Raw genomic sequence first — 12860 nt, 5'->3', positions numbered from 1 at the left:
AATTTCAGAGAGTTCAGAACCCAGAGTTCAATTCCTCACAGGCCCTGACTTCTTTGTGCAGTTAAATTGGAGGGAGTACAGTAAGGGTTACATGTACTGCGGTGCCTTTACTGTTTGGACTCTTGGACTGATTCTGTGGCATCCGTTGCACAGCAGGGGGCGTGATTCTGTCCTTGGTTACATTATCAGCATTTAAACACAGAGTCTGATTTTGAAGTAAAAAAAAAAAAATGGCCCTATGTGTTCTGCATTGTGTAAATGAGAGAAGTGCACCACAATGGGATTCTTTTTAAAAAAGGTATATACATAAACGCCACCTGCTTGTCATTGCACACATTACAGCTCATTTTGGAAATGGTGCTAATCACAGACAGTTAAAATCATGACTAGTTTGAGTTTTTACCGTAAGCATTACGTAGAACTTGGACGAGTTTGACGCTGCGTTTTTTTTTTTCTTGAGTCATGTTTCTAATCGAATTCAGTCTGCACTGTTTAAAAACAATCCCAGCAGGGTGTGTGCAGAGACCAGGTGACGGGCGTGTGAATGATGCGCAGTGACATTTCCAACACAGGAATCATTCCATGACGTTAACTGCTTAGTAGGCACTGACCTGATTTATCATATTACAGGAAGCTCTTTGCAGGGACCCCCTTTACTGTAGCACACGGTACTACATGACTGGCCTCAGTGAACAAGATAATTACAAAGCTTGTTCACACTTCCCTGTGCCAGATTCAGACAGTTATTGGCCACGTCAAGTTTCTCAGAACTTCAGATATCCTGTGATGGAATGGCTCAGTGGGTAGAACATATTTTTAGCCAGACACCCACAGATGCAAAGGTTACAGCAGCCTGTAGCTATTCTTAATACCACTGCCCTACTGAGTGATTTAGAAAAGCAAAGCCTTGTACAGTAGATAACAAGGCAACACATGCTGGTATCAGAAACAGTTTAACCTGCATTGAAAAGTGCATTACATAGATGCCATTTTTTGTTTTCTCCGACCCTTTGCTCGGTCTGATGGCGTTGCAAAAGGAAATTCAGCAAACTGTTCTATTTAGAAACTCTGGTAAGGTCCCCTTAACATTCTTTGATAGTGAACACAAAATAATATTGAAATGATCCTTATGGATGTGAAACAATGCAACAGTGCATTTTAATTTCTGCATTTTGAATTGCTGCAAGACTGTCAGATTCCAGTATAAATGCAAAGCACTTGTTTTTTTTTTTGGACGAATCTGAGATGGATCTTATTCAGTTTTGTGTACTGTACCTCCTGCTAAGGGACTTCCCAAGACCTAGTACAGTATGGGAGGGTTTGATGCTTTGTCACGCACCCTTTGAGGAATAGCCTGGAGACAAAGATTGCACAGCTCCGCTGCATTCTGCGTTCTCAACATCAATGAAAAACAAAGCCAGTCAACTCATTATCCACAGAGCAGAGATTATAATTAATCATCTCCTGATGACACTGTTTGATCAGAGACAAAAAAAAGATGTAGGCCATTTGTGTTGGGAAATATTTATAAAGCCGCCAGGTCTCGCTCACCTCCTAGTCCCCCAGGTCTAACCATTGTCTCCCAGTCCCACTCAGCTCCCAGTCCCTGAGCTCAGACCATAATACCTACCATCTCTCAGCTCTAAACACCAACTCACAAGCACACATGGTCTAATTTAAACAGAGAAGGTGTCCCCAGCAAAGCAAGTTTATAAATAAGTCTGGTGTCAGGAAGTCATTCCTCTCGCTAGCCCTTCCCCCTTTCCACAAACGGAGCATGCCAAACAGGAAGTCATTCAATCCCTGCCGTTTTCATCATGCCATTCCCAGGTCAGCCAGGAATATCTGAAAATGGATCCACCTTGAGAATGCCGGATAGAGAGGACGCGAGAACTCAAAGGAAACGGAAGCTGGCATCGAGCTCGTCACACTCTTATCTGACAGAACTTTGCATGTCGCGTTTGATCAGAAATTGCTCACGCTTGTTGAGACTGGACAACTGGTCTGTTTGGGGGGGAATTTTATTATTTTTTTTTTAAATTCCAGTTTTTCGGATCAGACCGCTGCAAACCCCTTCAGTAATTGTAATGCGAGTAAAAGTGTAATCTGCTCATCCCAGGTGGAATTACAAGAGATTGCTTTGCGGTCGTCTTTGATTTGAAAATGAAATTCTCTGGTTTATTTGAAAACTTCCATGACACATGCACTCAACAACTTTCTGCCCGGAGGAAGATTAAACTTGTGTGAAGTCTTAAATTGTATAGTATTTTAAAAACCATTGGCGTTCTGTTTGTGAAGACTTGGATATCTTCCACTTTGCTGATGGGGAAATAATATTGATAAGTAATCCCAATTGAACTCCGATATCTATTGTAGAAGCTTTCTGTGTTGCTGCTCCGTCTCCTGTTTCACTCCAGGTTAACAAACTGAAAGACAGAAAGACTTGCTGTTCATGGTACGGTGGTGGTTACAGCACACTTTAATTGCTTTGAACACAGGAACGTCGTTTAGTTAAAACACGGTCGTTGACAGGGAACATCTGAATAAATTCAGCTGAAGCTCCCTGTGCCTGCGGTGGAATTCAGGGACGTGTCTATTTAATGGCATCGCAAATCTCCCAGCATCCCAGCTTTGTCACCTGCAATCTGCCTGCTTTAAAGACTTGAAGCCAGGTGGGGCGTGCATGTGTATCGGTCTACTTTTGCATACCAACATCACCTGTGACTCTGCGTGTGCACTAGAAATGCGTTTTTGTTTTGTACAGTGAAAGGCTGGTTTATGTTTTTACTGATGGTTCTACAAGTAAAGCAATCAGGGTTGTTAAATGCTCCTGCCTAGAAAAAGCTGGATCTTTCATGCATTATACAGTAGGCTGTTTGTATCTCCTGTTTGAAAATCAATGCCGTCCAGCACCGTGGTATAAATGCTTTTAAACAAATAATGTTTCTTGATTGTTTATATAGGGCTCCCGGGTTTTGAATAAAACTTTTTGCATTGGAGCAAAATGAGATCCCATGTGCGTGGCAAGTGTATTCTGTCACAATATGCATGTGAGAGAATGTGTGCCAGGCTTTCTGGGTGTGTTTTGTTGAGAGACAGACAGACAGACAGACAGACAGACAGACCATTTCAAAACATGTTAACTTGATGTATCTCATCCAGAGTGCAAAGATATCAACTGCCTGCCTCTTCAGTCCTGGTGTAAAACACAAGCAGACCTATTTTATAAATCCCCACTGGTCCCAGGGCTGAGTTTTTTTTTTATTTACAGGCAGTCCCATTTGTGTGGGAAAGATCCTGCCTTCACATGGGCACTGACACTGACCAGACCTGGCTCTTTACTGGACAATCAGACACCAGTAATGGGCGTGTTGTCCACTTGCTTCGGAATCTCTGTCTGTCTGCTTACCTGTTCTGAAATGGCAGTTGTTTTAGCACTCTTAGGGGGCTGTGGATACACGGCTCTGAAATATCACTCAGCAGGTTATTCATTTCAGGCAGACCGGACCCAGGTGACTTACTGGGTGGCTTGCCTCTGTAATAAATCTGTTTAGAGCGGAGATAATTGCTAATGCTATTCTAGGCACCTGATATTTTGTAATATATCTACAAAACAATTTAAAAAAGACTGGGCTTAATTTTAAAATCCTAAGTGAATTCAAGTTGGCAATCAAATAACGTAATCAACCAGAACGATTTCAATGCCTCATCACGTCTGAGCCTCAGTGTACAGCTATGGCCAAAGGTTTTTTGCATCACCCAGCTCTCATTCGACTTAGGGTGATGCAAAACTTTTGGCCAGGTCTGTACCTCCCTACTGCCCATGGTGCCAATGCACCCTATTGACATGTTTGGTGTCCTATTATAATCATTTTTTAAAAACTGTGTTTCATGCCTCTGTAAAACCTAAAGTGCATAGACCCCAACAAGGACATAGTGTGAGCCACAGCTCTAGTCTAACACAGTGGTGTAGAGAAGGGGTGTGTCTGGTCTTGGCAGTTTTGTTTTGCAGACACCACTTTGCATGTTGCGAGGTTGATGTTCATCTAGATTGTCCTCCTCTGAACGGACAGGGTCTGGTGCCAGGGAGTTATTTCAGAGATTTCATCCTGAAAGATGAGGGCTCCGTGTAAACAAAGGCTCAGTGTGACAGAAAGCAGACTGTCACAGCTGGCTTCCATTGTGTAGTAAAGCTAGATTTGAAACTAGGGCAAGTGTGTGTGTGTGTGTATTATCAAGCTTATTTATTTTTAATGATGTGTGTTTACTATTGGAAAAACTGTTTGACGGGCCAAATACATTTTTAACTAAACAGACTTTTTTTCTTGAATTGTACTGCAAAACAGTCACTTAGCAGACCGGTTTTGAGGTTTTGGAGGAATGGTAAAATAGGGAATGGTAAATTGCAGCAGTCTAAACAATAATCAAGCTTCCCCTCCCCCCCTGTTTTTTTTGCCTTTGTAAGCTTCCTCTGCAAATTTACAATTACCTTAACCCTTCAGCCTTCCCTCTTGACTGTAGCCAATCACAGGGCTTGCAGATTTCCAGGCAACCATGTCTGTCATTCAAGGCATTTGAGTAGAGAGAGAAAAACTGCATTCCTCTCGAAATCGCTTGTTCCTCTAATCACAATCGCTCTCGCTATCACAAACACACACACACACACACCTTTTCTAACTGTCCAGAAGTAAGCAACAACAATAAAATAGGCTGAATTAAATAAGTGCCGCATCGCAGTGTGTTAGTAACAGGGGTTTTAAGGGAACTAGTCTAGTGTAGTGTCGACGGAAGGCATGGAATCCTGAATGTCTTGTGGTCGAGATGTTTGCTTAGGGCAAGCATATTTTCAAATCACTTATAATAGCAGTGCGTGAGGACAGCGACCGAAATTGACAAGTTTGCAGGGTTAAAGAGAGTAGAGTTTCCTGAGTTTTTATTTCCCTAATCCCCTTGGTGGCAGGCCCCTGTGAAAGTTTGCCTCTCCAAAACAAACACCCACTGTATGGACAACACAGCACTGAGGTCATTGCTCCCTGGCTGTGGCTGTTTACTTGCCGGTCCTCTCAAACAAACAGCACAGTACACACTAGCTCCCAAATCAAACGAGCCTGCCCCTCTCACAGCACTCACCAATATGCTGGCTTTCTGATTTGCCATATGGAGTGAACTGAAGCCTGCTGTGTGTTCCAGATGACAGACAAGTAATTAGCTTACAAACTCAGCTGTGGGGAGGAAGCCCCGTTATATATTAAACCGGCCTCTCTCTCTCTCTCTCTCTCTCGCTCTCTCGCTCTCTCGCTGAGTGGCACTACCATTACAATACCAACACTGTTCATTAGCAAAATCAATAGCAGACCACAACATTACCAACACACTGGATTTGGAACACCGGTAATGGTCAGTCCATTTGTCAATAGAAAGGTTGCCCCAAAGCTACCATTCTGCTAGGGGCTCATACTGTTGCACCTGCTGTTGTGCTACCATTGGCCCTCAATGTTGAACCATTGCAGTCAGAACCTGTTGCCTGTCCGTAAAATCGACGTCAACAAATTAGTTCACAAAAACGGCTGTGAAAATTGCCAGCGGGTCTTATTTTAGCTCATGCCTTTAGCGAGCGAGCATTCCCAGCTCCCTGACCCTTGACATTCGACTCCCCCCCCCCGCCCCCGATCTGAACTATGGCCAAACTCTAGTACTCAAAGAAAGAGCTAGCTAATGACAGAAGAAAGCTTGCACTTTTTCTCTACCCTTTTGCCCTACTCCACCCTAGTGGCAGGCCGTCCAGTCTTGGCACGGCCCCTCTGAATCAAATTAAATCAGCAGCTAACACTGCAGGTCTTCATGGGCCGCCCGCGTGGCACAGACCTCAACAATGAGCTCATGTGTAGCCCCTTCAGGGCCAGTCACAATGCCTCTTTCACTGTGTCTGGGAACAACAGAGTCTGTGTGCTGTCACTGTTTCCCTGTTTAGGAGAAAAACACGCCCCGATGATGCCACCTGGGCACCCATAGTCGGTGTGCTGCTTGCATCTTTTCCCTAACCACTGGAATTATTTATTCCTAGCTTTACACATTTCATAAGCTATTACCTGCAATCCGATCGTTCCTGCGTTGCCAGGTGCATTTGCAGGGAAACTGCTAGACAAATGCATGTTTTGATTTTTTATTCTGCAATGTGTTTAGCTGAATAAATTAATAAATAGCAGTTTCTATGTATGAGCCTCGATGTGCATATTTTATATAGGACTCAAAAGAACTACATTGCACTAAGCTTGCTGACCTAGTTACACTCCCTGTTGAATAAACAGAATTGATGTGATTGAAAGGTAATGAAATTTCTCATTGCTGCCGTCGGTCTAAGTGAGTGGCATTGTAATAATGTCTTCATTGGAAAGATGCTATCTCTATTCTTTAAAAATGCCTACGGCCATGCTAGCTTAGATTGTGAGTTCAACAGCTCTTAGTAGCTAATTCTGGTACTTGATTCAGTAACCTGCACAAATATCCTGATTTATATATCTATTATCTATACTAATATATATTATATAGATAATCAGATATTGGTATATTCAGGTACAGTATACCAGTACCATGTAATGCTTTTGTTTTCCGGATGATCTGCAGTTGAATTAACGTTCTTCTTCATCATCAGTAGGATTGTAGTAACAGGCACCACCTCTACTTTTACGACAAATAAAAGTTGCAGCTGGAAGCTGGTGGGGGTAGTGGCTGTGCTGTTTCTTTTGGATGTGGCATTAACCTGAACTGCAACTTTACACAGTAATACAGCCACAGACTCGAAGCGGGCCATCCTCTTGGCAAGTTGTCCTGTTTTACAGCGAAAAAGGACCAAAAACACGGTGTATCTTAGCCAAGCTGTAAGTGTCAGCTGTGTGCTTTAGTCCCGATTTTGGAAGTATTTAAAGCGCCCCGTTTGTGAATCCACTTAAGCTGTGTGTGTGGGTAATGGGGGGGTGGGGGGGTGGGGGGGGGGGGGGGGGGGGTGCAAACCGTCCAAGCAGCTACACAACCCTGTGTGAGACGGGCTGTCTGGCTACTGTTGTCCAGTGTGCAGTGTGGGGTACATTCCTGCAGCTTAACCCTCCACTAATGTAGCAATCAGTCAGAAGCGGACACTGCATTGAATGTATTTGTATTTGCTCTTGAATGTATTTGTATTTGCTTGCGATTGTAAGTCGCCCTGGATAAGGGCGTCTGCTAAGAAATAAATAATAATAATAATAATTAGGATGACGACATTGATACGATAACCTGTTCATTTCCAGCTCCCGTTATTACCTGAACAGGGGGGGGGGGGGGGGAGAGAGAGAGCGCTTTCAGAGATGAGGGGAAGGGAAGGTCATACTGTCGTGGGTTTGGCTCACAGATTGATTCAGCAGGAACCAGAGTTTGACATTTCACCCTCCCATTTCCTGAGAGTTTTTTAAAACTTATTTCCCACAAATAATTGAAATCATCTTGAAGTATTCACTTTACTCCCAATTCCCTGTTTCTTTGCAAGGCTTGGAAACACAGAATAATAACTTGCATGAAAACCAGATTATTACGAATATTGATTTTGAAGTCCTATTTGAAATATTGAAATAATTGCCATTTTAATGGATTATCCTCGAACTACTAATTCCCGTATTTCCTACTGTTAGCCACCCGCTTGTCTAATAAGACCATACTTCACATAAACAAATCATAGGGCCTTGTCTGCAATGTGTTTCCCCAGCAGTTCAGTTGTTTGGAGAAGGGACATGGTCATCATTCAGAAGGAGTAGGTGATACAACTGAAAAAATTAAATGCTGATGAAATTGTTAAACCTACTGTAGCTGTCAGTTCAGCCCTAGCACAGGATTTGTCAACATGATTGCAATGAGAGCAACCTGTTCTATACTGTACCTGGTGGCAGATTGATGTGGAGAAATTAATTTCCTGTCTGGGGGGGGTGGTGCATGTCTGTTACTGGAGAGAAAGACTGAACTGGCAGCTCATCGTTTTAGGCGAGATATCACCTGGACCTGGGTTCAAATCCGGCTTAGTTTACGAGGCTTGACGTGCATAGCATCATTTCTAATGAAGACCCCTGATTCTTCCAGCAGTTGTTTCTCCTGTTTCTGGTAAACACTACCCTGTGCACACAACACTGAACAGGTCTGTAAAACCAGGCTCATGCAGTCCTTAAAAAGAGTACCATGGGAAAGTAATTTTGCTCACACTATACATTTGCAGTCATTTACTGTGATTTCCCATACTTCCCTGTGCTATCCTTTTCCATGCATCAAACTTTAATAGCCTTTATACTGTATGCTTTTTAATGGTGTGTACTATACAGTACAAAATGCATGCTTTGCTAAGTCTGAAGATGATACCATAATTAAACTGCCATTCATAACTTTAAACACTCAATCATAAGATGAATAAATTAAGACAGAGAAGTGTGTTGAAAAAGTTGGAGCGAGAGATTCTGGGCTGCGTCAGTGGTTGTAGGTTCAAGGATTAAAACACTCCCACCTGCTATAATCTCATTGGCTGGCTAAATTCTCGACTCCCTCTTGCCCCCACGGGACCCCCACTCCTCCACCCACGCAACATGCTTTATTTCCTTGTGGCTTTCAAATCAAATGTGGTATTATGAATAATGCATGAAAATTGCCGGATTAAACAGCCTGAGTGTCAAGGCAAGAGAGTGGTGATTAGAGCTGACTTGTGAAATTCTGAATACAAAATTCATAGGAATGTGTAAGATTGAGTTTGAAGTAAGGAGTCTGAATTAACAAGCCATTATTTCATTTATATCAACACCCGGCCTCTGGGATGCTGTTTCTATTAGGTTTAAAAGGGATATAACAGGGCTGAAGCTTCATTGCACACTTTCTTTAGCAGTTTTGTATTGTGTTTAAGTTGTGTCTGATTGTAATTTGCGGAGCTTCTTGTCTCAGTAACGTTCATGGAAATGTATTTTATTGCCAGTAAAAAAGCAGGAACACTGCAATATCTAGGCCTGTTTACTTAACCTTCAAAAACAGCATTACCTAACCTTGGCAGAACCATTAGCAGGTCATGGCTTTGCCAGCGTTGGGAAATCGCACAACAATTGCACATGTCCCTGCTCATGTTTTCTTTTTTTCTATTACTCTTTTGCAGATTGCCAAGACGTCCTGTTTGAAGCCAACCCAACTCTCCATCGTGGAGCCTTGGCTGTCCGGCCAGGTCAAAGGTCACCGCCAAGCATGCTTCCACACCACTCTCCAGGGATGCCAGCCCTCATCCTATTGGTGGCCCTGCTGTCCCTGCTCCTGATTGGCTGTGATTCTCAGTGTGAGTTTTCTTGCCGTTTTGCTTCCTGAGATATAACACCGATTGTAGATGCTTCAGCAAAAAGGGAAAAGAAGCAAACAGGTTGGGGAATGTAAACAAACTGTCTAGGATGAGGTAAACAGACAGAGGTGAAGAAAGATCGATACTTATTTTATTGAACCTTTTATTTAACTAGGAAAGTCTCGTTGAGATCAAAATCTCTGTGCCAAGGCAGACCTGGTCAAGAAGGTGACATGTAGTACAAAAAACCCACAAATTCAGATGACAACCAATGCAAACAAGTTGGGCAGATTACAAGAAACAATTTAGGAACACCGGCCAGAGTAAAAACATGTCTCGGCTACTATTTTTTTGTTTGTTTGAACTCCTTTAAAGGTATCAAGACAGTAAGTACATGTATATAAAATGTAACATGCTTCTAAAAAAGCTGCAACTTTAAAACCGCTCCAGAGGTTGCTGTGTAGAAAGATTCCACACATGTTCACGCTTGTCTTTTGGCAGGGCAGTGAGCAGTGGCCGGCCGTGATTTATGTCTGTATCAGTGTTTGTCTTTTATCAGTGTATTTATCTGTCCAGACATTTATCTTCCTGGCAAAGCAGTCCACTGTATTTATGAATGCATGTTTAAATATCTACGGGAGATCTTTTATAGCTGTCTGTTTATTTGCCAGTATCTGTATTTCTGTGCGTGCGTGCGGTTTCTGCAACACTAGACCGCACTGCCTCCCTCCCAGTCCCTCCAGTCTACACCAGACCAAGCTGCTTTCGTTTAGCCTTTTTATCGCTCCCTTACAAGGTGTATTTCTCGAGCTCACCTCCTCTTCCCCCTTCCGTTCAAGAACAGGAAATAAAAAATTCATGTCACCTTAATTAATTGAATCCCAAATCGCAAAGAACTGAAAGAATGATGTCATTCTAGTTCTAGCGTTCTTTCTCATAAATCAAAACCCATAGGAGAGACATTTTTAATCAGAATAAAAAAAAAAAAAGCTGGATAAATCATCCCAATAATAAAGCTGGGGCTGCTGTGGAGAGCCCTGCAATCACTCCACTAATTGAAGTTAACACACATTCGCTCATTTCCAGGATTAAAGTGTTTGGGGGGGGGGGGGGGGGGGGGGGGGTAGGAGGGAGCAAAGTCACCTTATCCACAGCTCCACACAGAAATGGCTTTCGATTTCTGACCGCAGACCAGTATCGGACTCCCTTTCTCTATTCAAAGTAGACTCACCCCCTTATGAAGATGGGTAAACCCTGGAATTAAATTCTGCACAGAGGGCTGCTTCACGCTGCTTAGCAGGAGGTGGCGCCAAACAGTGGTCAAGAAGATTCTTGGACTAACACTACATATAAGCATTTTTAAGATAACACTTCTTTAAAACAAAACCGTGCTGTACATACATAAACTTCCAAGTGCATTCCCAAAACTGTCCCTCAATATTCCATTGCCAAGCAGCCAGGGTGTGTTCCCTACTCCTTCCTCACCGCAGCCTGGAAAGCGTATGATTACAATCCGTGGTTTCAGTGTAACCCAGCCCTGACCCATTACATCTGCTATTTATGGAAAGACAGTTTCTCTTATGACCAGCCACAGGAGGAGGGATGTGTCTTTAAGGAGGGACCAGCCCTTTCTAAAATACTTCTAATTTAGATGCCAGCATTCCAGACGTAAAAGAGGAACGTTTCCTTGGATTGTGGCGGTCGGAAAGGGAGACCCGCACAAAAGCGCCGGATCTGCCACCTTGAAGTGTAATGTCAATAAATAATACAGACAGCTTGCTGGAATACAGAATATTTTGAGGAAAGCTGCTCATGAACATTATCGTTTACACATGCCGAGGTATCAGACCCCTTGAAGCAGCTTCATCCAGAACTATAAAACGCTCACCAGTGGTACATTGAGAAATACTAATGGCACAAAGTCAAACACAAACCATATGATGCGTCCGAAGCCTCAAAACATTTTTTTTTTTTTTTTTTTTTTTAGAAGAGTATTTTGAGTCATGGACAGTTGAAACCGCTAATAGAATCACTGGTTAATAGAATCAACAGCATATTGTAATGAAAAATGGCAGCCTGTACATAATCCATTATTGAATCAGCTTTGTGTAATCAAAATAACAGCACAGAGACATGATCACAGTACAGGCTTTTCACTGTATTTACACCAACATTGCATGCAGCAATGGTTCCTATTTACGGTCAACCTCTGTAGTTATAATTGATTTAAAACACAAATTACAGCCTCATGCTTTCTTTTTTTTTCTTCTTTTTTTTTGGGGGGGGGGCTGAAAGTGGAGGCAGCCATTTCAATAATTAATTTTCCTTTGAAGCTGCCAAACAAACCCTCGGGAGGAGTCGTTTTTCTTTTTTATTTTTTTACAGGGATCTCCTTGTTTTTGAACCCCAGCCCCCAAACCCACTGAGCAATGCTAGACTTTTAATTCCTAGATTTAAAAAAAAGGTAGCTTTGCAGTCTGCCACGTTTATGCCATGCTTTTAAATGTCGCCTTGCTTTTACAACGGTAGCCCACAGTAAACTATTACAAGGTCTAACCAGTGCTTGTACTACGCAGGCAGGGAATTACAGTACATTGTGAGGAGGTTACAAAAGACACAGGCTACCTTGGTTTAGAGGCTTTTTGGAGGAGATTAAGGGGTTAAAGAATAACATTTGAGAGTATTCAAATACTGGGGGAGGTTGGAAATGTATTGGTTAGGGTTTTGACAATTCTGATGGGTACGGTGCAGTCCCACTTCATTCCAGTAGATGTCACTACTTCTGGATTCTTTTAAAGTGTCAGGACACCATTGTTTTCACCTTCCTCTCCTCTCTCCATCACCTACCACTCAGCTAAGACCTCACTGAAAGGGAGGCTTTGATCTTAGTCAATAATATACCCTGTAAATAAATACATTGCTGGTGCATGGCCCTCCCTAATTTGATTCTCCCCCTGCAGTGAAATTGCTAGGGTTTCTAACTAACAGCTGGTGTACCTTCATCAAAATCAAACCCTTGGACTTTTTAATGTGAAAGGGTATTAACAGAGTACATAAAAACACACAAAAACTGTACACTCACTTATAACACACACACACACACACACACACACACACACACATTAAAAATCTACAACGATATTTGTAATCCAGTAGAACATGCACAATAACATGACTGAGTTTTTTATGCTGGGTGTCTGCTGGACTAATGGATTTGTATCTAACCTAAAACAAGCTTGCCTTCAGATTGAACCACCCCCCCACCCCCCACCCCTCCCTTCTCAGCGTCAGCCTTCCTGTGACCAGATGGACAGCACTGGAAGGCTGTCCAATTTTGTTCATTTATTTTTTCACAAAAGTGATTAATGAAGCCAAGGTGAACCTGTACAAAAAAAAAAAACACTGTAAAATCCAGCACCCCCCACCCCCCCATATGTCACATGGCACTTACTAACCATAGAAAAACACACAAGGTCACGCCATGTGTGAAACATTCAGGGGTGTTCTGCCACCAATAGTTACAACCCTGCAC

General features: G+C 42.6%; 1 protein-coding gene across 8 annotated transcripts in view; it reads left to right on the top strand.

The window, feature by feature from the left end:
• The window catches only part of LOC117966307 (receptor-type tyrosine-protein phosphatase S-like), a 149764-nt gene that overhangs the window by 42005 nt on the left and 94899 nt on the right, over nucleotides 1-12860 (top strand). For all 8 annotated transcript variants that reach the window (XM_059014111.1, XM_059014112.1, XM_059014108.1 and 5 more), the window contains one exon: nucleotides 9155-9328. In XM_059014111.1, coding sequence (XP_058870094.1) covers nucleotides 9241-9328 — 88 coding nt within the window. In that variant the 5' untranslated portion in view covers nucleotides 9155-9240. The remainder of the gene's footprint in view (nucleotides 1-9154; nucleotides 9329-12860) is intronic.

Source organism: Acipenser ruthenus, chromosome 47 (assembly GCF_902713425.1).
Source record: "Acipenser ruthenus chromosome 47, fAciRut3.2 maternal haplotype, whole genome shotgun sequence".
NCBI lineage: Eukaryota > Metazoa > Chordata > Actinopteri > Acipenseriformes > Acipenseridae > Acipenser > Acipenser ruthenus.
This window is presented reverse-complemented; position numbering and strand designations above follow the sequence as displayed.